Raw genomic sequence first — 27,395 nt, 5'->3', positions numbered from 1 at the left:
TTGATGTTTAAATATGGCTCTAGCTTCTTCGTATAATTTGGTATTGTGTTTTAAATGAGAGGTGGATAAAATTTGAATTTTTTTATTTAAAATTAATTTATATATATATATATTTGATCATTTTAATATGTTGATAGTTGATATCAAATTTGATTTTAAAAAAAATTATTATTTAGATGTATTTTCAAGTAACAAATACTTTGAAAAGCAACTTGCTACCATACTCTCAAATACTCTTATAAGTGAAGTTGCCTCAAGTAAAGATACCCTCACTGGCTCCCATTGTTGGCCCTGTCCAATCTGTTGCATGATTTTTGAAATTAGCAGGCACTAGATGTTTTTGCTCGTGCTACGTTGTTGGTGGATCAATTTTTTTCTAACAAAAAAAGATATTCAAATGATGATAACTTTAGTGAACTTAGATTAACTTGATTAATCCATGATCCAAGATAACCCTAAAGGAAGAAAAGGGAAAAAAAATAGAAAACTCAAGGCTCAGTAGCCTAAAGTTAAATGATAAAACTAAAAATTAAAAAAATGACCAAAATTAAATCGAGATGGTCTTCAAAATCAACAACTTTGGTAATTGAGACTGAGATGACTATATAGAAAACCAAAAACAATTCTTGAACAAAATTCTTAACCATCAAAAAATTAAAAAGAAAACAAATAACAGTTAAAATAACAAGGATCAAATCTGGTATAAAAACTAATGAAAGAAAATAATGAGGGACTTAATTAAAAAATAAAATAAAAAGAGGATAAAAAAGAGCAATTAAAGGAATGAGAACTAAATATATATATAAAAAAATGAAATAAAAAAAAATAAAAACAAAAATAAAGAGAATGAATACCATATTTAATATAAAAACAAAACAAAATAAAATGAAAAATGATAAAACTGAAAAAAATGTAAAAAAAAATGAAAACAAAGAAAGATCCTAGTTAGAAGAAAGAGGATCATAATTAAATTTTTTCCATTATTTTTTTATCAAAATAATATTGTTTTTACTTTTTAACTAAATAAAAAATCAAGTGATTAGCCAAGGGAAAATCATGTCAACACTCATTGATTTTTTATTATTAAGATAATGTTATCTTTACTTCATGCATAGTAAAAAATCCAATTGACCCTAGTAACCCAGGTTATTCGACCTGACCCATGACCTGGGACATAATAAGGGTCAACTCTTGGACCGGGTTTTAAAATCATGATAAAAAAACACTAAATATAATATAAAAATTCAATAAAATTAAACAATGAGAGATGAAATTACCATAAAATAATTAATCAAGAAGAGAATTTAAAATAAAGAGAATTAAAATCATAAGAATGGAGATCAAGTTCAATAAAAAAAAAAAGCAAATGATTAGGGATTAGATTGAAAAATAAAATCCAATTAAAAAAATAAAAGCAAGATAAATAAGAATTAAAAGAATAATAATCAAATAGAAAATTAAAATTCTGGTTTGAGAATGAAAATGATATGGAATAACAGAGGAAATTGTGAGGTTTTATTTACCGTTGCAGAACCAGGAATTAAGATCATGCAATTTTACTTTTTACAAGAAAGAAACACAAACCAAAGAGCAACAAAAAACCAAGTTTGTATGAGGAAGAGGTATAGGCTGTGTCTACAACTTGCATATCTTTATTGGTCTACAGCAGCATCAAACAGCATTATCAAACGCTAGACTTCTGGTTTTTTTAGGGGCAACTAGCATTCATTCCAAACAAAGAGTAATAAGTGTGCTTACCCCACAACTTGCATACCTTTACCATGCTAGTATTTATTTATTTATTTATTTGCTTTAATAAGGACACACATGAGAAAAACCAATTTCTTCGAGTCCTTAACTGCGAAGAAATCAATAATTAGAAAGCCAACAAGATTGATCTTCTGTAAGTTTCATGCTTGTTGTAAGCATGCAACTATTCACTCATGAATTAATTAGGTGTTGTATTGTAACTAGTCAAGTGTTTTATAAATGTTATATTGAAATTTTTTTTTAGTTAACTTGGATCAATCTATCTATCTGATCCGTGACTTGATCATTATATTAGATCAATCATCAAGTCGAGTTTAAAAACTATGCTAGAAACTTGACCTCACAAGTCACCCTCTTGACCTTTTTTCTTCTTCTTCTTTAATATCTTGTTCATTATTATTATTATTATTATTATTATTATTATGATAGTGATTTTTTATTTAAAATATCTATTTTAATATTTATACATCAAAATAATTTAAACAAATATATAAAAAAATATTTAAAAAAGTAATTTAATTTTTTATAAAAATATTTTTCCAAACGGATCCAAGTCTAACTTTTAAGCTATGGTCACATTACTGAAAAACCCTCCCGATGGAAAGCATTCAAAGCACTTTACAAAAGGAATTGGAAAGTAATAGTCTGTGCATTGGAAAGTAATAGTCTGCTTGGGAATGCGGAACCGTGTTTCTTTAAATTTTATTTTATTTTTTTATTTTATTTTATTTTTAAATTATTTTAATATGTTAATCTTAAAAAAAAATTAAAAATTAAAAAATATATTTTAAAATAAAAAATATTTTAAATTACAACCGTTATAATAATTTTTTAAAATGCCCAGGAATCAGATTTTTTTGGGAGCAATGATGCCATTGTTCCTGGCGGCAAACCTTTTGGGTTCAGATATTATTGAAAGCATGTCATGCTTGTTATTTTGTTATTTTTTTAAAGTTTATATATATATATATAATAACTTATTATTAAAATTAATAAATTTACACATATTAATTATACTTTAAATTTAATTTTTAAATAAAAATATTCTCCTTTTAATAATTCAAAAATACAAGACAAATACATAATTTATTATTTTATGTATTTTACTCAATCCATGACAGATAAATATATTAAAAATAAATCTTAAATTATAATGATACATGTTTATCGGATGATATCACAGCAGATATCAGCAGTTTAAGTCTATTTATTTCTAACTTGTGAGTTTAATCGGTATAAAACTATATGATATTATCAAAATTTTCTGATTTGATAATTTAATTTATAATTTATTATTCATAAACACGCAGTTTAATGACTTTTTGAATGAAATAAATCCAGAAAAAGGGCAATCTTATGCCAAATCCATGTTTATCTCATGGTATTATTATATGTAGTTTTTTTTTTTATAAAATATTTAACTAAAATTGTGATATGTAATTTACGTTGTGGATTTTAATATAATTACATATAAAAACTTATTAAACATGAATTTTAAAATATAAAAACCTATCGTTACTTAAACAATACTTAATTTATTTTAAGTAAAAAGTATTTTTAACATCAAAATATATTAAAAATAATTTTGTATTATTACTTTAGGTTGAAAAATAAATAAAAAGATAACATAATCAGAAATATGAGAATATATTAAAAATTCATTATCAGAATAAACAAAATTATTTTCTTAAGAAGATAAAAGAAAAAAGGATTGGTAAAGTAGAGCAGCGTAAAACCCCAAAAACGCGCAAGAGAAATGCCATCGTCACCATCCATCAGATTTTTCTTTCCTCTTCTTTCTTCTCTACCAAACACCCAGGTATATAAATACAGAGACTGACACACACACACTCACTCACTCACTCTGGTTGATTACAGATAGGAGAACAATGGCGAACCCTCAGAAGGCATGGAAGGCGGAGTACGCCAAGTCGGCTCGTTCTTCCTGCAAGACCTGCAAAAGTATCATCGACAAAGAGATTCTCAGGCTCGGCAAAATGGTCCAGGCCAAACAATTCGACGGTTTCATGCCTGTATTCTTCCCCTCCTTTCATCGCTCTTTCATTATCCCACTGTCTTTTATTTTTCTTTTTCTTTTTTGCGACGCTTTCTTTATTTTGACAAAAAAAAGGTGTAAAAAATTGTCAATTAACGGGTCTCGCTTGCTTCCCTAGGACTTCACTTCATTGTTCAGTTTTCTGCCGAGGCTCAGGTCTATACGTTGAGGCTTAGTTACCGTCGATACGCAATTCCATACCTTGGTTTACTGTATCCACCTTTTTTTTTAATGCCTTAAAATGCATGCGATTCTTTGAACCAGGCTTCGTAATTGACCCCGGTGTCTTGTTCACATTCTTGAAACTGTAGCTGCTCAGGAATTATATCCTGATTTTTATTATCTGTTCGATATACAATGTACTGCAGGAAAGAATGATTGAACTTCGAGTTGTAACTTCTGTTTCTTGGTTTTCTTACTCAATCGAAGAAAGATAGACACATATTTTAGGACTCATATAGTTGTTGATGTTTGCGATTTCTTAGATGTAACTAAGTTTTCTCTCTCCCTGTTTTTTTTTTCCTTTCTGAGTTGACCCTTTTGAATTATATCCTTTATCTTGCCTGTTTTTTTCCAAAATATAAACCTAAAAGAATGAAGTGTGATGTGCATCTGTTTTCTGAATAGATGTGGAACCATGCCAGTTGCATATTGAAGAAGGCAAATCAGATAAAATTGTAAGCGTTTTTGTCGCTGGTAATAATTATTTCCGAGATAATATGGATGGATGCAATGATTAAACTTATGTATATCTTCTTTCTATTAGCATTGATGATGTTGAAGGTATAGAATCACTTCGATGGGAAGATCAGCAGAGGATTAGAAAATATGTTGAGGAAGGAGGTGGTGGTGGTAATGACGGTGGTAGTTGTAGTGGTCCTCCAAGTGCAAAGGCTGCAAAGGCTATGGAATATGGTATTGAACTTTCACAAACTTCACGTGCAACTTGCAAGAGTTGCAGCGAAAAGATCATGAAAGGAGAGGTAACTTTACACGTTTCCTGGTTTGGTAAATTATTTTCTTTTTCTGATTTTGCTTCTTTTCACAAGAAGATTGATAAACTAATCCACATATCTATGAAAACTCCTTATACAAATAATTCAGATATCAGTTGATATCTGGTACAGCAAGGTATGATTGGAATGAATGATTGTTTATTCTATGAACTTCAATTCTGAGGGGCTGCAGATTATTATAATGGATGTGTAGGTATTTGATTTAGGATGGTTTCAGAGCTTTCACTTACATTTTATTTTGCAATTCCTGCATCAGTACTTGTGCTTTTTTGGCTGGCTGATCTGAATGCATTTGCCTCCTTTAGTTCTTAATAGCATGTACTGCAATACCTTTTACTTGTTTTACTAGTGGTGTTTGATTCTCTCTTATGAGGCCTCACGTTGCTTTTATTGGCTAAAAAAACAAAAAGAGGAAAAAAGAAAGAGTCTTGCTGTATTTCTCTCTATAGGAGCTGGAATTAACAAATGTGTGTGTTATAAGAGCATATAAGTCGCCACCATATTAGGAAGTTGTTACTATTAATGTGACAAATTCTTGATGTTAGAATAATATCTTATAAAACCATGAGATCTGCAAAGGTCTTGCTGTGTATTCCTTCACTTTTATTGTGTTGATTCTATCTCACATAATAACAACTTCAATTTGGTAGACTATTTGATCTGTTGAATCTTTTCTTTAATAACTAGATCATGCTAACATGACTATTAATTAAGCTGCTTACATTTCATCTTTAAAAATATGAAATCAATCTAGGTTCGTATTTCCTCCAAGCCTGATGGACAAGGACCTAGAGGATTGGCATGGCATCATGCCAATTGTTTCATGGATTTGTACCCATCTGTCCAAGTGGATAAGTTGCCAGGATGGGAAAGCCTTGCAGCTCCAGATCAGGCGGTGGTTCATACTCTGGTTAAGAAGGTTCCTTCTACTGCTAAGACTGGTATAATATAGAACTAACTGTGCTATGCTGTCGTGACTGCTGTGTTTTTATATAGATACACATTTCACTGGATGCAGTCTCTTTCTCATTGCTGTTGTCTTCTTAGGCATTAAAAATGAGGGAAAAGAGGATGAAGAACTTCAACAATCATCTTCCAAAGCTGGAGCAAAACGTAGAAAAGATATAAGTGGTGATCAGAAGTCAAAAGTTGCCAAATCCGAAGCACATGTATCAACTAGCAGGGCTGCATCTGCAAACAATGATAGTGAATTGGATAGCAAACTCGAGTCCCAATCCAAGGAATTGTGGGCCCTAAAGGATGACCTTAAAAAGCATGTGACAACAGTAGAGTTGCGTGCAATGCTGGAAGCGAATAGCCAAATTTCTAATGGATCAGAACTTGATTTGCGAGACCGTTGGTAATATCTTTTAAAACAATTCGAGGCATGCATGTTATGGAATGTGTGATTTCTGCATTAGCAACCATATACAAGTTTTGCGTTTTATCATGAATGCTAATGCACATGTTTTTCCATGTTACTAAGACTTAAAAGGGATAAACTTGTAATGTTTTGAGATGATTAATACTATCCCTGGATAGATTTTTATTGGTGTTGCTGGGGTTTGAACCTGGGGACACGTACTGCTGAAATGATTGTTAGTTCCACAGATGGTGAAAGGTCATGGACTTTTCTGTGCAAGTCCAGTTGTAGCTTGTTGCAATACTCCAATTTCTTAATGTTTCTCCCACTAGTAATGATCATGGAATTATCATTGCCCTGATAAATAAGCTTGGATTTAAATACACATGGAAGTGCTTGTTCTTAACATGATAACTGTGACTGTTAAACCACTTGATGGATATATTCAATAAATTTATGAGTTATTATGAGTTTGTAATTGTCATTATGACATCACTATAGACCACGGATTCCCCTTGCATGGAATTTTGATGCAATCTTTACTGCCATAATTCCTTTATAGTGCTGATGGGATGGTTTTTGGAGCACTTGGCGGCTGCCCGATGTGTTCTGGCTCTCTTCATTATTCTGGAGGTATGTATAGGTGCGGTGGGTACCTGTCAGAATGGAGCAAATGTTCATATTCAACTCGTGAACCAGCACGTCTTAAAGGAAAGTGGAAAATTCCTGAAGAAACTGATAATCAATACCTTATCAAGGTATACTATTGTGAGTTGTTTCATGCAGTTATTATGCTAATGGTGAATTGACTCACTGCTTGCTTTGCAGTGGTTTAAATCACAAAAGCGTAACAAACCAGTTAGGATACTTCCTCCACCATCATCTAACAACCTTTCTGGAAGTCAAGCTACCAGCAGCCAGTCTCAGTCTTCAAAGAGTGAAAGTCTGGGAGATTTAAAAGTTGCTGTTTCTGGGTTACCCAAGGAATCCCTGGTATGGCATGTATTCTATAGTTTGGTGAAATTATTTGTCAAATATTGTTGTGGCTGACTCACTAATTTTGATCATTTTATACTTGGACTAATTCTTCAGAAAGAATGGAAGGGAAAAATCGAGGCAGCAGGTGGGCAGCTTCATGCCAAGATCAAGAAAGGTATTTGCTCCATGGTTTTGTTTTTGAATTAAATAATTATTGCTGCTATGAAGAGACTGACTCTTGCTGTTGATTTAAGACATTTCTTGTTAGTCATTCTGCTTAATGAGTTACATTGCAGATACAAACTGCTTTGTTGTGAGTGGTGTAATGTCTTCTGAAGATGCTGATATGAGGAAAGCAAGGTAAAGGTGCTTTCTATTTGCTGATCTTACTAAATGTCTTCTTTATTCATCATAAGTTGACTTGGTGTCTTTTGGCTTGACAGGAGGATGAAATTGCCAATCGTCAGGGAGGATTACCTGGTTGACTGTTTTAAAAGACAGAAGAAGCTTCCATTTGATTCTTATAAAGTTGAAGCCTCGGGTGGGGTTTCTAGTATGGTCACTGTCAAAGTGAAAGGGTGTAGTGCTGTGCATGAAGCTTCTGGTATGCAAGACACTGGACACATCCTTGAGGATGGGAAAAGCATCTATAACACAACTTTGAACATGTCTGACTTATCAACTGGTGTTAACAGGTTATCTATAATGTCTTGTGTCTTTTTGTGGTATAACCTTATTTTCAGCTGATATCTTTAGTTTTCCTTGGTTTTGAGTGATATTGCTCCATTGATTTTTTTAAAGTTTGCCTACATTTATTGCTTAATTCCTGAAGATGAACTGGCTTTGAAGGGTCAATAAGCTTTGTGTTGAAAAAGGATAGTGACAATATGGCCTGCGCTCATTTAATTGTGTCTAGTGCTAATTAGACTTTTGAAGTTTGAGATGACCAGCTAATGCAAGAATTGATTTAGATTCACTACTTTGTTTATGAGATATTTTCCTCCCTTCTAACTTTGATCTGTTTCCTGTGTAAAGCTTCTACATCCTTCAGATAATACAAGATGACAAAGGGTTAGAGTGTTATGTGTTCCGTAAATGGGGCCGAGTTGGAAATGAGAAAATTGGAGGAAATAAACTGGAAGAGATGTCAAAATCAGATGCCATCCATGAATTTAAGCGTTTATTCCTTGAGAAGACTGGTAATCCATGGGAAGCATGGGAACAGAGAAAGGATTTTCAGAAGAAACCTGGCAGATTCTTCCCATTGGATATTGTACTTGTTTATTTTGTTTTCCAATCTCTTGTTCTTCTTAGTGCTCCCTGCTGAGTTCTTAGTTCTTATTGATGTCTAAATTTGTAGGATTATGGAGTAAACAGACAGGTGACAAAGAAAACTAGGAGTGATGCAGACAGCAAATTAGCTCCTCCTCTGGTGGAATTGATGAAGATGCTCTTTGATGTTGAAACATACAGGTATACACTACTTTCCTTTTCACTTTTGACCTTGTTTGGGTAATTGTATGTGTGAAAGACCAGATCTTGTGGTTTGCAGAGCTGCTATGGTGGAGTTCGAGATTAACATGTCAGAAATGCCTCTCGGAAAACTGAGCAAAAATAATATCCAAAAGGGTAGTTACCTATTAAAAATCCTTTTCATTTGCTTTCTGATACTGAAGCAGATCTATTTCTGATGCAGTAAAAAACGTTGACGTTCTGAAATTTGATTTGTATTTCTTTGTGCCAAGAGCCCTGTATTTATCATTTTTTACTTTCCCAGGTTTTGAGGCTTTGACAGAGATCCAGAATTTATTAAGTAGCAATGCACATGATCCTTCTATCAAAGAAAGCTTGATAATCGATGCCAGCAATAAATTTTTCACTGTGATCCCGTCTATCCATCCTCATGTTATCAGAGATGAGGATGATTTTAAATCAAAGGTACAGGAGGCCGAGTGTGATAACATCATTGATGTTTTTTACTCAGCTGCCCTTTTGTGCCTCTCTTATGGTGGATATGTGATTGGTTGGTTTCCCTATGGTCATAGTAATTACTAACTCATTTATTTGTGACTTGCAAATTGATGCTGTGTTGAATCTTAGTGGGGACTTCTTATATGCTGTATTAAAAAGTGTCCTGCCCGATCACAATCACTTACCCATGCACCTCTCATCTTAACCTTCTCTTTTAAGCCTCTCTGAAAGTCGAGTTATTTTCGCCCAAACTTAGAGAAAGAAGTGAAATTTTGCTGCCTCTTCTTAATGCATTGTATATAGAAGGTTGAAAATAAAATTTGAAGTCACTGGAAAATTATACCTTAGCGGCTCTCCAATGACTATTGATTAACTGAAGTTTAATGGTGACTGTATCTATCTCGTGTACCATGCCAGTATGAGGAATAATGTAGTTCACTATTTTGTTTCTACTGTAGGTGAAAATGTTAGAAGCTCTTCAGGATATTGAGATAGCTTCAAGATTAGTTGGCTTTGATGTGGATAGCGATGATTCCCTTGATGATAAGTATAAGAAGCTCCATTGTGATATATGTCCACTTCCTCATGACAGTGAGGACTATCAGTTGATTGAGAAGTATCTCCTTGCAACTCATGCACCAACTCATACGGTGGGTTAACCTTCTTTATAGTTCAAGCCCTCAGCACTGGCTCTGCTGGTGATGAGTTATTGTTCCTTATTTTTTTCTTTCTTCCCCGCCATCCTAACAAAGTAATCACTGGTGTTTGATCTTATTATCAGGATTGGAGTCTTGAACTGGAAGAAGTATTTTTGCTGGAGAGAAGAGGAGAATTTGATAGATTTGCCCATTATAGAGAAACGCTTAAGAACAGAATGCTGCTATGGCACGGTGAGTATCTCTTAATCAATTATATCTACATACAAACTGCTTTTGAACAAGGTTCATGGAAACCTGGAGCTTCAGCAGTAATGCAGCATGAATCAGATATGTAAGTGAAACCAAAAAGCTGCTCCTCTACAGGTTCTCGGTTGACAAACTTTGTGGGAATACTTAGCCAAGGACTTAGAATAGCTCCACCTGAAGCACCAACAACTGGCTATATGGTTCTCTTTCTCTCTCTCTCTTTTTCATTGTGTGCATATATGTGAACACTTATACATATTTGGGTTCATAGGCCTTGGATTATCATTTGTGATTTTCACACACATGCCTATCGTATCTTCCTCCCTTCTACAAGGCTGATGATTGAACACTTTGCATTACAGTTTGGTAAAGGGGTTTACTTTGCTGACCTGGTCAGTAAGAGTGCTCAGTATTGCTTTACCGATAAGAAAAATCCAGTGGGACTAATGCTTCTCAGTGAAGTTGCCCTAGGGGAGGTCTATGAGCTGAAGAAGGCAACGGTGAGTTCACATCCCATGATGTATATGGTTTGTTAGTGTGTGTATCTGCGCATGTCCACATGCCTGGCTTGAGTTGGTAACTAACATTGTGCATGTACCCATTCAACATGCTAAAAAACAAGGCCATTATCCTGTTGTGGGCATGAATGTGGGGTTCTAGAGATACTTGGCCTTTACCTTTGTTGCATGAAGTTCTTACTCAAAACATACTAACTTGTGCCTGCAAGTTTGGCACAATTTCCCTCATTCCACTTGCTGTAAGATTTCTGATTTAGTTTGCATAGTGACAGCTCTTCCTCACTGGATTTTCTGTAGTAGTGAAACTTGCTTTAGTCACCCAATATTCTCAAATGTTGGTAGGGTGGAAATCTGACACATCCTGTCTTTTGGTTGAATTTGTTTTTCCTTCTTTTCTGAATAAGAACCACAAGTTTATTTATCACAGTATATGGAAAAACCACCGGAGGGAAAGCACTCTACAAAAGGGCTTGGCAAGAAGGTACCTGAGGAGTCAGGATATGCGAAGTGGAGGAATGATGTCATTGTACCTTGTGGCAAACCAGTGTCTTCGAAAGTCAAGGCCTCTGAGCTGATGTACAACGAGTACATTGTTTATAATACAGCTCAAGTAAGTTCTATCTGCCTGGCAAAGTAGAAATTTTTAAAAACCTGCTGATGCATTTCTGTTACCATTTCAAATTTAAATTCAATTTTCAATACCTAATTAATTAAATGATATATCTCATTAGTAGAGTTTTTTGGTGGAAGTTTGGCATGGATTAAAATTCTAAGATTTGATCCACTTTCGGAACTATATTTTGACTACTGTACAACTTGATCAAAATGATCGAATCAAAGTCTTTTGCTGCTGTATCAGAGTGGTTATCTGGGTTCTGCCAAGTAACTGAAATAAGTAATGCTCAAGGCAGGATTCTTATGATGAATTATCTCTTACGATTACTTGATGATTTTCATATGATTATACTTATCGATGCCCCATATATGGAGCAGTCCTTAAAATAGTGGTTTTCTTGGACAGGTTAAAATGCAGTTCTTGTTGAAGGTGAGGTTTCATCACAAGAGAAGATGAGGACGTTGTCTTGCCTTAAAAGGATATAATCACTACATTCCCTATGAATTTCATTTTGGATACCGTAAAAGGGTTCTGTGATGAGATCTCATTTTGGGGTTTTCTGGAGATCTATCAACCTTGGCATTTTGCATGTGTAAATGGTGTTCCCTAGCATGGATTATGAAAACATGTCTGAATGTTTAATTATAATAACTTTTGTACAGATTATGGGAATTGGTATATTATGTATCCAATGCTTTATGGGCTTGCCCTCTTTTGCTATTCATGAGTTTTCCCCTCATTGTAAGAAGGGTTTTGGGGGTGCCGTGCTGGGATGCAAGCCTCCGAGCACCTGGGCCAAAACTACAGGTAGTCATGTTCAAAATTTAGTACTGCGATTGCACTCTTAGATAGCAAAAACTTTAGAAGTAGGACCGGGGCCATCTCAACCATGCATGTCGGAGTCTTAGCACCTAAGGTGCATGTGATTTGTGGTCCGTTGCTGCGATTGTGATAAGTTTTGGCTTCTCTATAAGGCATCTACCAAGTGATTGGATTAAGGAAAAAGCTTTAATACAAACGTAGAGTCGACTGGCCACATGAGCATGGAGGAGAAGCAGAACTATAAATTTGGAAGCTTACACTTTAATGTGGTGTCGGCCACATTTATGTAGCGGAGGAGGTAGTTGATAGATATCCCAATCTGTTCTGTAAACATAGAAGAAAAAGTGGGGCTGTATGTTTACATTTCAAAAGGGTATTCTATATTGGCTAATAATCTCAAAAATCATATTTCAGAGCTTTGTAAATATGAACATGCATGCACGATTGAGGGAGGAAGTTTTTGCTGTTAGAATGGAGGGCGGTGTGTTGGTTAAGCCTTCAAAGCTTGCATGTGTGCTATGTGCAAGGATAATGTTACAAAGGGATTCCAAAATCAATGATGATTATGTCATGGTTGAGAGACCAGAAGCTGGAAAGATTTGTCATGCCAATTCCCGAACTGCCTGAAACGGGTTGGCGAGGAAAGATGTGATGCAGTGCTAAAGCTGAGGTAAGAAGCATGATATGTGCTCACACTTTTCTATTCAAAGTGCCATTTTCCTTTTACAGGGTGACGAATCCTTCGTGCTGTTTAATCTGTCCCTTTGCCACACTATTTTATTTATGTTGTTTTAGAGGAGGGACGTGGCTGGCTGGTCCTAGCACCATTTCCATGACCTTACCTATCTCCCCACAGCTGGTTCGTTGTTGTGAGGATGTGTTACCTTTACGCTGGGCAAATATGTTAAATGATCGACTTTATGCGTTGAAGTTCCTTCACATGTGCTGATGCAAGGGGCAGTAATGCTTCGCATATTCTCTCCACAACAAACTAACGTCTTGTTCAATACCTTGAGCTGTGAATCATTGTAAAAAACATGCTTCACTTCAATTATATATGAGAATGATCGCCAAGTTAACATGACCAGAGCCATGGAAATGGTAAGACAAGTCTCAAAATATCACCAAGAAAATGCATTAAATAAACTTAAAATCATGAACAAATACTTTTAAGGAGCTCGATTAAAGCCCCCCCCTCTCTGTATCTTCTTTCCTTTTCCTTCTTGAGAGCGAGACAATCCATTTCTTGGATATTTGGACTTGCGAGCAATTGACACATAACATCATGGACCACCATGGTACTGAGGCCAAGCCAACCATAAGAGGTTGGTATGCTCTCTCTCTCTCTCTCTTAATTTTATAATTTTACGAGTTTGAATCTTAAAAGTAACATTTAAAGAAATTAAATTTTTTAAACATATTAGCTCGATATAAGAAAAATGTATTAAAATTGTTCAGAAATAAAATTTAAGTAAGAAAACTATTCTGAGAATATTATTTTTGTTTATAAAAAAATATCTGCCAAGCCAGCCATTGTATTCAAATCCCCTATCTAAACTATATTTTCTTTCTTTTTTAAAAAAATAATCATAATTCAAGCCACAAGATCCTTGAACCAAGACATTTAGAGTTGCCTCGTGTTTTGTCTCTTGTAATAAAATCGAAGCCTATGCACGAGGGCAAGGCGCCCCACTTCGGTTAGCTTTTCTAGAACTGAACACACTTTAGGCAGGCGGGCACTCACCCCATGACATGATCGACATGAGAGCTCAGGTTTCCAAAGGCTCAAAAAGTCAGCTTCGCTTCTCTACGCCACCAAGGGGTTATACATATATAAATCCTTAATCTGTAAGTAAATTAAACTTAAATATCCAAATATTGCTTGTATTTAACTCTTAAAATAACTATTTTTAAGACATTGAGCTGGTAGTTAAAAAATAATAATGTCTCCACCGTTTGATTCCCCAAGTAAAATTCCTGATTTAATTGTAGTTAATTTATATTTTTTAAATACACCAGACTGATTTGAGGATACATATTTAAGATTGTTTAGAATAAAAAAATTTAGTTTCATTGGTGTACAAACTGGTATGAGATAACTCTTATCATTGAATTAAAATAATTTTAAGACTTAGAAACTTATACAAGTAATCATGAATTTGTCCCTTTAACACACATTAGTCCTTAACTAATCACTCACGATGTCTTAAATTATTAGATTAGTTGTCGGTGAACAATCACCGGAAGGTGGAGGTTTAACACCACAGCCATAAAGCGACAAACACATCAGTTCCCAGGTGCGGCGTTCGGCGGAAAAATAAAAACTTAGCAATCAAACGTCCCAAAAATCAAACTTAAAAAAGTAGCAGTAAGAAATTTCAAAAGCAAACTATATATTAAATATATTAATTAATCAAATCATAAGACAGTATTAGTGTATAAATCATGTTAATTGAGTTGGTCTTTGTTAATAAAATAGAAGCCTCATATTGCATAAGTCCATTGATAAATGTTCCCTCAAAACCCTACATGGTGGCCTTCGATGTCTCCCATTCACTCTTATAAGAGATCCTTTATGTCCCTTACTCCTAAAGCCCCCACCTCACTTGATCCCCTGGCCAACCATACCACACACACACACTAGCCTCATTCGTTTTTTTCGCACCATTTCCTAGTGTGCTCGTGTGCCTTTAAAATTTTTTTCAAGATTCTCTTCTTCTCTGTTTCTTTCTTTTGTTTCTCCCATCATGGCATCATCTGTGACTGGCACTGGCACTGGCACTGGTTCTCCTTGTGGAGCATGCAAGTTTCTCCGGAGGAAATGTGCCTCCGATTGTATCTTTGCACCTTATTTTTGCTCTGAACAAGGGACTGCTCGGTTTGCAGCCATTCATAAGGTTTTTGGTGCTAGTAATGTTTCCAAGTTGTTGCTGCATGTCCCGGTTGCCGATCGTTATGAGGCGGTTGTCACTATTGCCTATGAAGCTCAAGCAAGGATCAGAGACCCCGTTTATGGATGTGTTGCACATATTTTTTCCTTGCAGCAACAGGTTTGTGGAATTCTTTGTATCTTGCTTACTCACAATTTATATAGATATATATGTTTTTTTTTAGCATATTTTTCAAGCATATATACCATAGATCATAAAGGTATATAGTGCAAAATTTTCCTTCTTGACAGTTTTTTTTTTTTTTGGAAAAGGGATTTTTAGAAGTCTGGTTATTCATCTCCAAAAGGATTTATGATTTCCTCTGAAATCTAATGCATTATATTGTGTTTTTAAGGATTATTTATTTATTTATGTTCAACTCTTTCCGTAGGCTAGCAAGGGAGGATTAATTTTATTTCCAAAACCGATCAAGTTTTTTTTCCCTCTCTGTTGATGATAGAGGGTCTTGCTTGTGAGCCCTTGGTCCTCAAATCATGTAGCTGCAGGTTTCATCTTTACAGATATATATAGTGTTAGTGTACAAGTTAAGGAAGTTCTGATTTTTGGTAACTGTTTATGCTTTTGTAGGTGGCATGCTTACAAGCACAGTTGATGCAAGTGAAGGCTCAACTAGCACAAAATCTAATCGATTCAACACGCATTAATATAGAGAATACGCATCATCAGTGGCAAGGAAATAACATTTCTGGGGTGTCATCATTTCCATCTTATCAAACTTACATCAATCCAATCTCTCCACAAAGCTCACTTGATTCGGTTGACCTTAACAACAGCAATATTGATCATGGGATGATGGATATGCAAGATATAAAAAGCGGAGAAGAATTTGCATTCCAATCCTGTGCCAAGGTCAAAAGACCATACAATAGTGACTTGGGTGAGCTTCAAGCACTGGCACTTAGAATGATGAGGAACTAATTAACAGTAATTCATCATGAACATTATCATGTTTCTTTAATTTCTGCGCTAGCTCATCAAATGGAAAATCATGTATATATACTGAGATCAATCCCATCTAAAGAGACTCCAGTTTTGATCATCATAAAGCCTGATAGAGGCATTAATTTCGCTTCTGTTCAATCAGCACAAAATTACGTTGTAACAGCTTGAAAATGAAACTCCATCCCTCTCATAAGCTACTACCAATATTTAATTGCTAGCTAGAGTGGTTAACTTACTTTCTGAAGATAATTTAGTTTTCACCGAACAACAATAATGGGATTCTCAACTTTCAATTGTTTTACTTTCTTCTTCTTCTTCATCTTCTTTTTTACTTTAACTTGCAATGAATATTATAATTGGAGAAAATATTCTATATTCTTCACCTATCAAGTTGGGGGATAAATTAAGGTGTATATAGATACAAATTTGAACCCTCTTTTGTCTTTTGCCAAAAAAACATACCATACCACCACTATTATAGGTGTTAACTAGAGACGACTATCTTAGATTAAATTGTAGTTGGAATCCCAAGGTTAATCTATCTTTCTTCTCTGTCAAGATTAATATTGGCCCCGGCTGCCCTTTCATCAATTCCAATTATCACTTAGGAAAATTTCATCTCAAGAAATGGGGATCTGGTAATATTTAGAGAGGAGATGAATGCTATGATTGTAGTTAAGGGCATAGGCAAGCACCCTTGTGGTTAGTACCCTTTAATGGACCCACTTGTCTCGGGTTTATATGTCCTAATAAGTAGGTTTACCTAACAAAAATACTCTTTTATGATTTTAGTACGTATAATCTATGACCTTGTATCCATATATGTAGACAATGTGTTCCCTTGATTGAATGCATTGGGCTACATCATGATCAAGTAGCTAGCTTTAACAAGTTTTGTTTAACCGAGTAAGAAGATGGAGGGTTGTTCTGCTCTCTAAAATCTTTAAATAATGAAAAGCAATTTAAAAAACGAACTAAATTAACGAGGCCATTGTCCAAAAAACAAGAAATGAATTTGCTAATTCATGTACATTGAGTAGATGTATTTACTATTGTGAAGGAAGACGACATTGCCGAACTTGTTTGTTGCAGCTTCAATATTGGTATCGTGTTGTGTGCCCAGAGCCCGTCGTCCGGAGAGATAGAGAGGGCCTTTAATGGGAGAGAAAATTTGCGTTATATATAAATGTCAATTTCTCTTCAAATCATGGAGGAGAAGGGGGAGGAGGAATTCCATGCATGAAACTTGAAAATGTATTGGTATTACTTTTTTAAGGCAATAATGATGGTGTCATAATAGTTGTCGTAGGTGTCCGTGCCGTGTTGATGGGTTAAAAAGTCACTTCTTAGTTGTTTGATTCAGAATTGTTAGAAAATTCGAGTATATTGGTTTTATCAGAAATTCTAAGAGTAAGAAACTGATTGTGGTTAGGAAAAATATTAGTACCCTACTACATTCTATCTGAGGCAGACTGTATTATATGATTTGAATGTAATTTAAATGTTTTGATGAGTTTCTAATCAATGACATGTTTATGGCTTAGGATGAGAATTTATTCTTGTAAATAAATCTGATGTTTCGAATCTATTACGGGCTCGTGTACCCAGATGAATTTTTATAGAAAGGTTTTTCGTAATAATTTGTATATTGCAATAAAAAAAACTCCCAATTTAAAATTTGTGAATATTCAAAATAATTCTGAGAATTTCCCGATCAACTCTCGATATTTAAATATCAGTTTACTTGTAAGTCCAACATTTATACCAGAATATTAACTATTAATTCCATGAATTAATGGTTTTAGGGGTTATTGAAATATTAGCCAAGTTTTCATGAATTCAATAAATTGATTATTAAATTCAAAATGAGTGCAAATATATATATATATATATATATATATATATAGCCTTATATATTTTTTGGGGAAAATATGATTTTTTGTATTTTTGAGAAACTTGGTTGTATGTAACATGCAAAAAGATATTTTTTATTATATTATTTTTTTTTGTATTTTTGTAATGCCATGTTTGGCAAAAACTAATTTTCCTTAAAATAAACTACCCAAAACAAGTCCAAGAGGTGTTTGTAAACACATCCTTCAACCAAAGAAACCTTAACAAAAAAAGCAAACCAAGCAAGGTCTAATGACTAGCCCGGTTTTGAATTGGCTAGGTTGACCCAAATGAACCAACTCAATCAGGGTTTACCTGACCGAGTTAACCCAAAAACAAACAAAAATAAAAATCCAAACTCAAAACAGATTCAACATAAGAAAAAACATAAAAATTAAAAATTTCTCAAAGAAAAAATAGATCAAACACAAAAAGTATGAATATAAAGAACACTCAAACTTAAACCCAATAATGTGACCATCAAACTAAACCAAATTTCAAGAAATAAAAAGCAAATTTTTAATCATAATCAAGCATAGATCAAGAATCAAGTGTTAGTTTGCTTTGATTATTTCTCAAACATCATGATTTTGTAAAAAATAGATTTCAATTTAAAACTAAAACCCATAAAAACATGTTATCAATGTTTGACTCCAAACCTGAACATTATCATAACTAAGAATACTTGAATAAAAAAAAACTAATAAAAATCATAAACGTGCAAAAAATTCCAAGCTCCAAAACTGTCAACCTAAAACAGCCTATATATTTATGCAATTTACATTCAAAATATTTTCCTAAACTTTCAACCAGTACCAAATAAAACTCAGAAATCTAGAAACATGCAAGAACAAAAAAACATCAACCTTTCTAACACATTTGACAAATTTTAAATCAAACTCAGATGCAAACATAACATATTAAAGCAATCATTAACATGTCAACACATTCAAAACATTGTATTTAAACAACATAAATTAATCCAGCAGGTCTCATAAGCTTTACTTTCAAGGTTTGCAAGAATATACCTTTCAAACTTGAAATCTTCAAATAAAAAATGGATTTCTATTGATGCGCTTCTTTTTTCTTCTCTCCAAACCCAATAAAAACAAATTGAATCCTTGAAATCATGAATTTGATAAGATTACTTAAATTTCACCAAAATTTCTTTTTTCTTTGTTTTTTTTTTCCCACTTATCTGATTATCTTTTTTCTATAGGCAGATCCAAAGTTTCTAGATGAGTTTCTTAGGTTTCTAAAATACTTTAGATAATAATACAATAACTCTACGTACAATGAACCATTGTTTCGACCAATCACCGGTGATTCAATAGTTTACCTGGAACGTTTGTCTGAATTGGATTTAAAAAAGAATTTTTTTCAAGGAATAAGAATGAAAGAGGGGAAATGAACCCTCTTTCATTAGCAAGATTGGTTGTAAGAGACGAGTGGTCCAATTAAATTTACTCGAAAAGACTTCATTAGCAAGATTGGAAAGACCATCACCGATCCAATCCTTCTTTCTTGGGACGCATATGTCCTTTCTGTAAGGTCCAATGTTATGCTTGCTTGTCTTGAAGGTACTTTGCTGTACTTGAAGGCCTATTTTCACATTTTCCAGAATTCTAATGAGCCCCCTCCCTTTATTTTTTTTTCTCCGAAGTGTGGACAGGTAAAAAATTTGGGTTCCAGCTAGCGACGAAGAAAAGGTAACGAGTGTTGCACTTAACTATCCTTATCCTCTGCATCTCTGCAACAAAGTTTTCAAAAAGAATCGATAACCTTACTCAGTCAAGCGGCATTGGATAATATTAATAAAATCCCAGGTTCTTCGAGCCCAAGACCATGAGATATATATATATATAGAAGTGTATATTATAAGTTATAACCATTTCAAGTCAAGCATCGACTAACAACTTTCACAGGCCAGTCTTTACAATTGGACAATCGAACACAAACAAAAAGGAGAGAAAAGAAGTAGAATCTGTTAATATACATTCCTCTATTGGACTCCATTAATTGCACTTGAGAAAGTGATAATCATATTATTCCAAAGGGTATCCATCGATCCCATTAATTAATTAGATGGATATTAATTGGTAGAATGTGGGCTCTCGGAAGAGCTGTGTCTCGAGAAAGTTCATTGTCTGAGAACCTAAAAAGAGAAGACAAGAAACAAGGACTCGACTTTAGTAAACACAGCCAATGAACTTAATTAAAGAGATCAAAAGAGAAAAGAAGCTATGTGGTCTCTCTTCTTTTCAATGGTCTCTTCTTAAAGGGGAGGAGCGCATGCTAATGGTGTTGGAGCCGTGACAAACACTTGTTCCTACCAGCATTATTTTTGTCTCTGTCAAAATATATAGTGCAAAATTATTTAAAGGATTCGCTAGCTGTGGACAAAATTTTGGGTCAAGCGTTCTGTTTGATTCACAGGTCTGAGAGGCAGAGAAGATATGGTATTAATATGGGAAATTAGAAAGTGGGCTCTTGCTAAATTTAATTGGTCAATAATCACTCATAATGTAGACCTGAACAACTTGAGATAAATTAAGATTTTGATGGTGTTAATCATATATATATATATATATATATATATATAATTATCCCCCATGGTTTAGTGCAACGGTCTAACCTTCTAAAAAGATAGTAATAAAAAAAAATGCACCATAAAATCAAGCTGGCAAGATTTTCAGAAGTGTATGAGGAGTGGACCATGCATCTACTCCATTCAAAAAAAAAAAAAATTGTGTTACCCTAAGAAAATGAAAAGGAATTTATGGTACAACTGGCTTGTTGTAAAGCAATTTTCATTCACATGACAGCCAGACAAGTGTTCGTGATGTTTCAATTTACTCCAAAGAAATACACAAATTATTAAACAAATAGAAAGAAGACAAAGGGGAACAGAAAGATCAAATAAATGGCTGGGGAGAAAAATAAATAAAAATAAAGAAAGAGTACCAAAGTGTTGACTAGGAGAATTTGCACGCGTGTTCAAACTTAGCCGTTTGATTGTGGGGTCAATGACGTATTGATTTGGATGGAAGAATACGGCCTCTCATGTAAGTTGAAACTGCATTTTCTCACCCTTTTTTTTTTGGTCAAGACACAACATTATCACCGCTTATAATTTATGTTGGCTAGAATTATTGGACTTAATTATTAATTAATCTTTATCTTTATAATTTAACAAAAATAATTAATTAACTAATTAACTTTAAAATGTGTATTTAGAGTTGAATCGATTCTGAAAATACATCCTGATATTAAAAAAAAAACAATTAAAGAATTGCTATTAGGTTGAAAAGTGACTGTGTTTAATGATTATACGCTCTTTAAGAATCCGAGTTTGTTGCGAATCAGCTTCAAAAATATAAGAAACTAAAAGAGAGAGAAAAAAAAAAGAGCCTTTATGGATTTATCTATTGGATTGGGCTAAATTTGATCAAATGAACTACTCTTTATACTAAAAGAAGTATGATGTGACACTTATAATTGTTATTAAAAGGTTTTTTTTTAATATCTTTGATATATTTCAGAATACAATCCATTAGTAAGTAGTTATTTTCATAAACTAAATTATGAGGAAGAGCCTACCAATACAAAGTCTACTAGAGATCATACACTTGTGTGTAGGTTAGAAATGCAAGCGGGTAAGATTCAAACTACTCTTTATATTAATGAAGTACTACTACATATTGGGTTGTAAAGTTTATAGCTATTATTAAAGGGTGTTTTTTTTTAATATTTTGGATATATTTCGGAACACAATCCATTGATAAGTAGCTATTTTCATAAACTAAATCACGAGGAAGAGCTTACCAATATGAAGTTTACTAAAGATCATACAATTGTGTGTGGGTTAGAAATGCAAAGGGTAAGATTTAAAATAAAGATGTCCTCACGCCCCGATTTACACTTTTATCGCTTGACTGCTATTAAAGATTAATTTCAGTAAAAATTTGCCATGAAACTTCTCAATTCACAACCAAAAAAATAAAAATCAATCTAAGAATCCTCAATGTTAATGCCCTTCCGAAAAAATAAATTTTTAGAAGGGGAGTGACTCAAATATATAAAAAATAATGAACCTAACTTTTCAAACTCTTAATTACCATGGTTTGGAGAATTAATGATCTGAACAACCATTTAATTTCTTAATTGTTATTAAATTAAACCAACCCAGTTTGTAAGAATTCGGACAACATAGATAGCTTGTATCACATCTGTAATAAAATCTAGTCAATATGAACCAAATGTATGGGATCATTTCTCACCAAGAATAGGCTTAAAGTCATGACCTTAATTTTCTCTACCATGTTGATCTTGTGCTCGTTATTGGATGCAGAAACAGAAGCAAGAAATTCTCAAATAAATTATCAACGAAGTTGAAGGATCCCACATATTCTAATAATTAATCGCATATATTCGAGTTAATACACTTAAATCCCTTACAGGATAACAACCAGGGATCAGAAACTTGTGTGTTTATATGATCGATATGCATATAATATTCAGATATATTATATATCCACTGTCCTTTATCAAGAAATGGAAGAACAAGTCATAATGTCCATTCAGTATGGGAAATGGAGAAATACTAATGATTAAGCATTCAAAGAACCAGCACTAAATCAAGCATTTCAGTGAATAGTTTCAGGCTTAATATCAAACTTGGGTCATCACACATTACTCATTCTCCAATAGTGCTTCATCAAGTGTACATGTGCGTGCGTGCGTTAGTTACTATATATATATATATATATAGTTTCATGAAGTATGCGCTTTACGCTCATAGATTACAATTTAAGTCGTTCCACCAAGCTGATGCTTTGACAAAGGACGGAGCATGGAAATGTTCTGCTCCTCAACATATATATATATATATCCAGTTTAAACTTCATTCATCTATTCCATGATGAAGAAGCAGGATGAATCAATGTATGAGATTCTGATAAATCAATGTAGGAGATTCTTTCAACTTTGTCTAGCAAGCAGAGTAACTCAACCCTGAAATTCAATATAATCCATGATATATTCACTTGAAAAGGATTCGAAGTTCTAATATCAAATTCATCCGCCAGTGACTAAAACAAGTGTCAGTTAATTATGTGGATTTAGCCACTACAATTCTCAAATTTTCAGTCTTTGTTACACCAAGTTCTTATACTAAATTAACCAATGTATGTAACAAAGAATCGCATGCATCATCGGTTATTTTCAACTTTCAAAAGAAGAGACTCAATGTAGTCATTGCACTGAGCATATACAACAAAAAGCAAGTTCCTATAGAAGCATAGATATCTTTAAACGAACGAAGGTGCACGAGCAGATTTTTAATTCAAAACTATCCCGAGGATCACATCTAACAAGGCTAATACCATTGGTCATATTTGGAATATCGAGCTCAAATTGTTAATTAACAATGGTACTGATGAGGGAAAAGATGCTGATAGGAGTAGTTAGGAGACATAAGAACGTACGAATTAATATTAATAGCAAATTCTTATCTTTTTGGACAATGTGTGTGTTCATACCTAATGTAAATGCATTTGGCAAGGAATCAACAAAACATTGGGAAACAAAACATGAAAAATGAGACAGTATGAAGACCAAGTAGGCTTACTCCCAATGACCTAAGAAAGGTGAAGGGAATATTTTATTTTCTCGGGATCATTTATGCTTATGAAAATGAGGCACTCCAAATTCGAGGCATGAACGCATAATTTGTTTCGATAAGATCAAGTGTTCTTCATCTAGCTTTCAGCCATTTATGTTTCATAATCTGCTAAAAGAATGGTTACATAAAAATAACATATACTGTAATAATCAAAGATACTAGCAAAGCAAGCAAACCTCAGGAAATACTGGAGTCATGCTCGGAAAGCTCTGTATAGTTCATATGTGAGCTAAACTATGTAGGTTCAACGCTCAGATTCCAATCTACTACAAGCATCTTATCCATTTCTTGAGAACAGGACCAGGTTTTCAACTATGGAGTATCGGACTACTATCCATGCTATTCTCCTGGAAACACAGACAATCTTGTATTAATTGAAGGCCTAAATCATGAATATATACTGCAATGAGTTATTGATTATTTTTTCTTCATTTTATAAGAGAAAATGTTCATTAATTTAGACCATGTGTGAGCTTTTTTTCCACTGAATATGATTAGGTTTACCAAGGGAAAGTGTAAAAAAGGAGACTAGGAAACTGTCATTATTAGGTCAGAAATCTAGGTCTTCATTAGGTCCATGAACAAGGAAAATCAGCAAGAAATAAAACCAGAATTTCTTAACTTCTTTCAGAGAATCCCACTATTATTATACCAATATCCAAGATTGCACTGGATTAAAGAAAAGGATATATAGTAGGGAGGATTTAGGGTTTCTGATTGTATGAACAATTCTAGGGTCCTAGCTAGCTTTTGTTTATAGCAACAAAGGTGCATATTTCAATGTATGCAGCAGCAATAACAAAATTGACAATAATCTGTCTTCACCAATTATAAATCTCCTGCGCCTTGGCCAATCTCTTCATGAATGTTGAGTATAGCCAAAGGCCATTGACTGAAGATCATCAGCATGTTGATAAGTCCATTGCAAGTTGTCTGTTTGCATGTCAAAGGATGACATGGAATGAGATGCCTCTTCAAAGCTATCAAATGAACTTGATGAATTTCCATAATTTCCCATGGAGTTTGGATCCATGATCCCATTTTCACAGTATGGCATGTTATTGGTGAGGTTATTTGGATTCAATTGCGGCACTGTGCTTGAATTTTCTGAGTGGAACCAGCTTTGCAGTTCCTGTGGATAAGAAGGTTTTCCATAGTACTTGTCATTAGGGTTTGTGGTGGCAGAGCCATTTAGAAAGGTTTGAGCTGCTTGTTCCTTGAGAGAAGCCAGCTGTGCCTGAAGATTGACAACCTGCAAAGTGAAAAGAAATTTTAATAAATGATGGGAAAGAAGGATTTAATTAGGGTTTCAACAATCAATTAAAATAACATCGACAAGTTCAAAGGGTACCAAACCTGTTGTTGAAGAGCAAAAATGTGAGAAACACAGCCATAAATGGGATCTTGAAGCCTGGCTTGAGCTTCATATGAGATTGTGACTGCGGCTTCACTACGATCACTTACAGGAAGGTGAGCAAGCAACTTTGACACATTGCTTGCACCAAAAACTTTGTGGATTGCTGCAAAATGTTGAGCTCCTTGTTCATGGCAGAAATAAGGTGCAAAAACACAACCTCTCACACATTTTCTTCTCAAGAATTTGCAAGCTCCACAAGGTGAACCAGAACCTGTCATCTTGATAATTTTAGGCAAAGGTGGGTTTTGATGTTTTTGTGTTTCCAGGTCTTAGCTTTGTGCAAGCATTACCACCATATATGCTTATAAACACTCGAGGAGGAAGGGGTGAATCATATAATAATCAATAATTAGCTACGACCGGTTCCCTTAATGGGCTACATAAATGATTATTTTTTTCCTTAAAAAAACCCATATTCCACCTTTCAATCTTAATTTTTTTATACCCTCAAATGAGATTCCTTTAAACACCCTTATATGACAAAAGAGCTAGCATAAACCAAACCCATTTCTATTTGCTTGATGATCTATTGGAGCTTAAATTTCATTAAATGTGGTCCTTATGCACAATTTCCAGGTGAAATTAGATACTGTGACCTGGAAAAACAGAGGATCTGACTAGACAATCAGCACTGAAGTTAATTGTGCTCATTTCCTTTAGCGATACCCTAGTATAATCACTAAATTCCTTTCACTTTCCCATGGTAGTTTCGGTCAAGTTAACCAGCACCATGCATCTTAATTGCAATAATTTTAGGCTAAGCTCTTACATAATATATTGATTAATTACATGTGTTTTAATTAATCGCACACACTGAGATTTTCCCATGAATTTTAATTTCTTCATGATAATTGATCTTGGAACTTCAATTCTCCTTTGCAATCTGATTTCTATATATAGACTGAAAATAAATCAAGTATTGTATTCCATGAATGCTTTTAAGCATGTGGGGAATCAAAGTTAATTTTCCAACTCTGCATGACAACACTTTTAGTCAGTCCGAATTACAGAACAAGATCACCAACATCGGCGGTCCAGGCGAAGCTTCCTAACATGTGAAGAACACTTCTACTTCTTAATATATGTTCAGGTTGGAATATCATAGCATGTGCATGCCTCACGCAGTAATCAAATTATCTGTACGAACCAAGATAGGGTCGGGTTCGAGTTAGTTAAGGTAGCTGAACATGCTTGGAACCAGAATCCAATAACAGATGTTCGTTGGATTGATTGAGTTTAACAGGTCATGCTGATCTAGCTTCTATCTACCCAAAAACAAAACAAAACCAGTCCCATATAAAAGTTCTGACACATATTCTAGCCAATCAGGTAAGTACATTTTTTTTCAGGAAAACAATATCAAGCTAGAAAACGATATTGATCAGTACAAATGTTGCTGAATAAAATCGGTTATTTAGGTTGAGCTTAATTGGTATTTCACAACATAAATAATGAATACTAAAAAATATATATATGTTTAGTTGCATAAATTGAGATGGTTTTGAAATGAATATCTATTTTTTAAAAATATGAAGTACAAGGGCCATATCTCATCTCAAATATTGATCTAGTTTATTTTGTTTCAAAACAATAATTAAATGCTATTTTAATGATGTATTGTACTCACTTTTACAAGTTAAAATCCTAGCCTCTCATTGATTAAAACCCTATAAATATGATAGTAATGGCGGAATTTGAAAGATTATATTCTATCATATTTTTTTTTTACATCAATGGATCTCAGGTGATCAGTAAAAGGATTACACATAATATTATTTTTTTATAATAATCAAGTGTATCAATAAAAAAATAATCATTTATAAAATGACACCTAAAAAATTGAATAACTGTTTATAAAAAAAAATAAAATGTATGCATTACAACTAAGATAAGAAAAATCAGAAAGAAACATGATAGAAGAGAAAAACCAAATTAGTGATGTGTATTTATCAGCATCCGAATACTCATCTCTCAAAAGAGGAGATTAAAGCCAAAATGTTGGATAAAACGCAACCTAAACATTACTATCAAGTTCAAATTAAGTAGAAGGTTAGCTTGATGCTCAACTCCTTGTTAAGGACATATAAAAACTATAAAATAGTTTAATTCTAGATGCATGATTGGCTGTTATTCGATCGATTCTCTTATTGAGTTCATAAAACTATAAAATAGTTCGGAAACAAGGACATATATTTTCAAAAAGCAAAAGATAAGGAAATAATGCTCCTGGTAAAATCATCATCATAATCGGTGACTTTGGCCTAATCTTTTCTTCCTAGCAACATCTTTGGTTCGAGAATTTCATTTTTTAATATAACTTGGAGTACTCGTGACTTCTCTTGGTTCTTAAAAAGATTTATCGTGATCATTTTAAGATTAAGAGGGTACAATCAAACTTGCTGACCAAATGCATTGAGCAGGAAAGCTGACCAAACCGAGTGCTCAAACGAGACAAGTTAATAGTTTAGCAATGGTACTTTAAGTTCGTGACATA

General features: G+C 33.7%; 3 protein-coding genes across 3 annotated transcripts; 2 read left to right on the top strand and 1 right to left on the bottom strand.

Annotated features, from left to right (window-relative positions):
- Window positions 1-3,494: 3,494 nt before the first annotated feature.
- LOC133692225 (poly [ADP-ribose] polymerase 1) lies at window positions 3,495-11,913 on the top strand. Its single transcript, XM_062113010.1, has 20 exons — window positions 3,495-3,803; window positions 4,454-4,503; window positions 4,593-4,809; window positions 5,597-5,783; window positions 5,890-6,202; window positions 6,768-6,963; window positions 7,034-7,198; window positions 7,298-7,358; window positions 7,480-7,543; window positions 7,627-7,878; window positions 8,219-8,456; window positions 8,544-8,656; window positions 8,736-8,812; window positions 8,961-9,121; window positions 9,613-9,804; window positions 9,936-10,044; window positions 10,177-10,259; window positions 10,422-10,559; window positions 11,005-11,187; window positions 11,599-11,913. Exons 1-20 carry the CDS (start codon window positions 3,660-3,662, stop codon window positions 11,647-11,649), a joined length of 2,994 nt encoding a protein of 997 aa, XP_061968994.1. The 5' UTR covers window positions 3,495-3,659; the 3' UTR covers window positions 11,650-11,913.
- A 2,708-nt stretch (window positions 11,914-14,621) lies between these two features.
- Window positions 14,622-16,143, top strand: LOC133692983 (LOB domain-containing protein 16-like). Its single transcript, XM_062114167.1, has 2 exons — window positions 14,622-15,065; window positions 15,534-16,143. The coding sequence occupies exons 1-2, from the start codon at window positions 14,763-14,765 to the stop codon at window positions 15,882-15,884; spliced, it is 654 nt and encodes a 217-aa protein (XP_061970151.1). The 5' UTR covers window positions 14,622-14,762; the 3' UTR covers window positions 15,885-16,143.
- Window positions 16,144-24,097: 7,954 nt separating this feature from the next.
- On the bottom strand, window positions 24,098-25,162 carry LOC133690515 (LOB domain-containing protein 29-like). The gene is made up of 2 exons (XM_062110741.1): window positions 24,841-25,162; window positions 24,098-24,736 (listed from the first exon to the last, which is right to left on the bottom strand). The coding sequence occupies exons 1-2, from the start codon at window positions 25,117-25,119 to the stop codon at window positions 24,344-24,346; spliced, it is 672 nt and encodes a 223-aa protein (XP_061966725.1). The 5' UTR covers window positions 25,120-25,162; the 3' UTR covers window positions 24,098-24,343.
- Window positions 25,163-27,395: the final 2,233 nt, after the last annotated feature.

The sequence above is a fragment of the Populus nigra genome, chromosome 4 (assembly GCF_951802175.1).
Source record: "Populus nigra chromosome 4, ddPopNigr1.1, whole genome shotgun sequence".
Classification (NCBI taxonomy): Eukaryota; Viridiplantae; Streptophyta; class Magnoliopsida; order Malpighiales; family Salicaceae; genus Populus; species Populus nigra.
The sequence above is the reverse complement of the archived record's forward strand: the minus strand, read 5'-3'. Positions and strand labels throughout refer to the sequence as shown.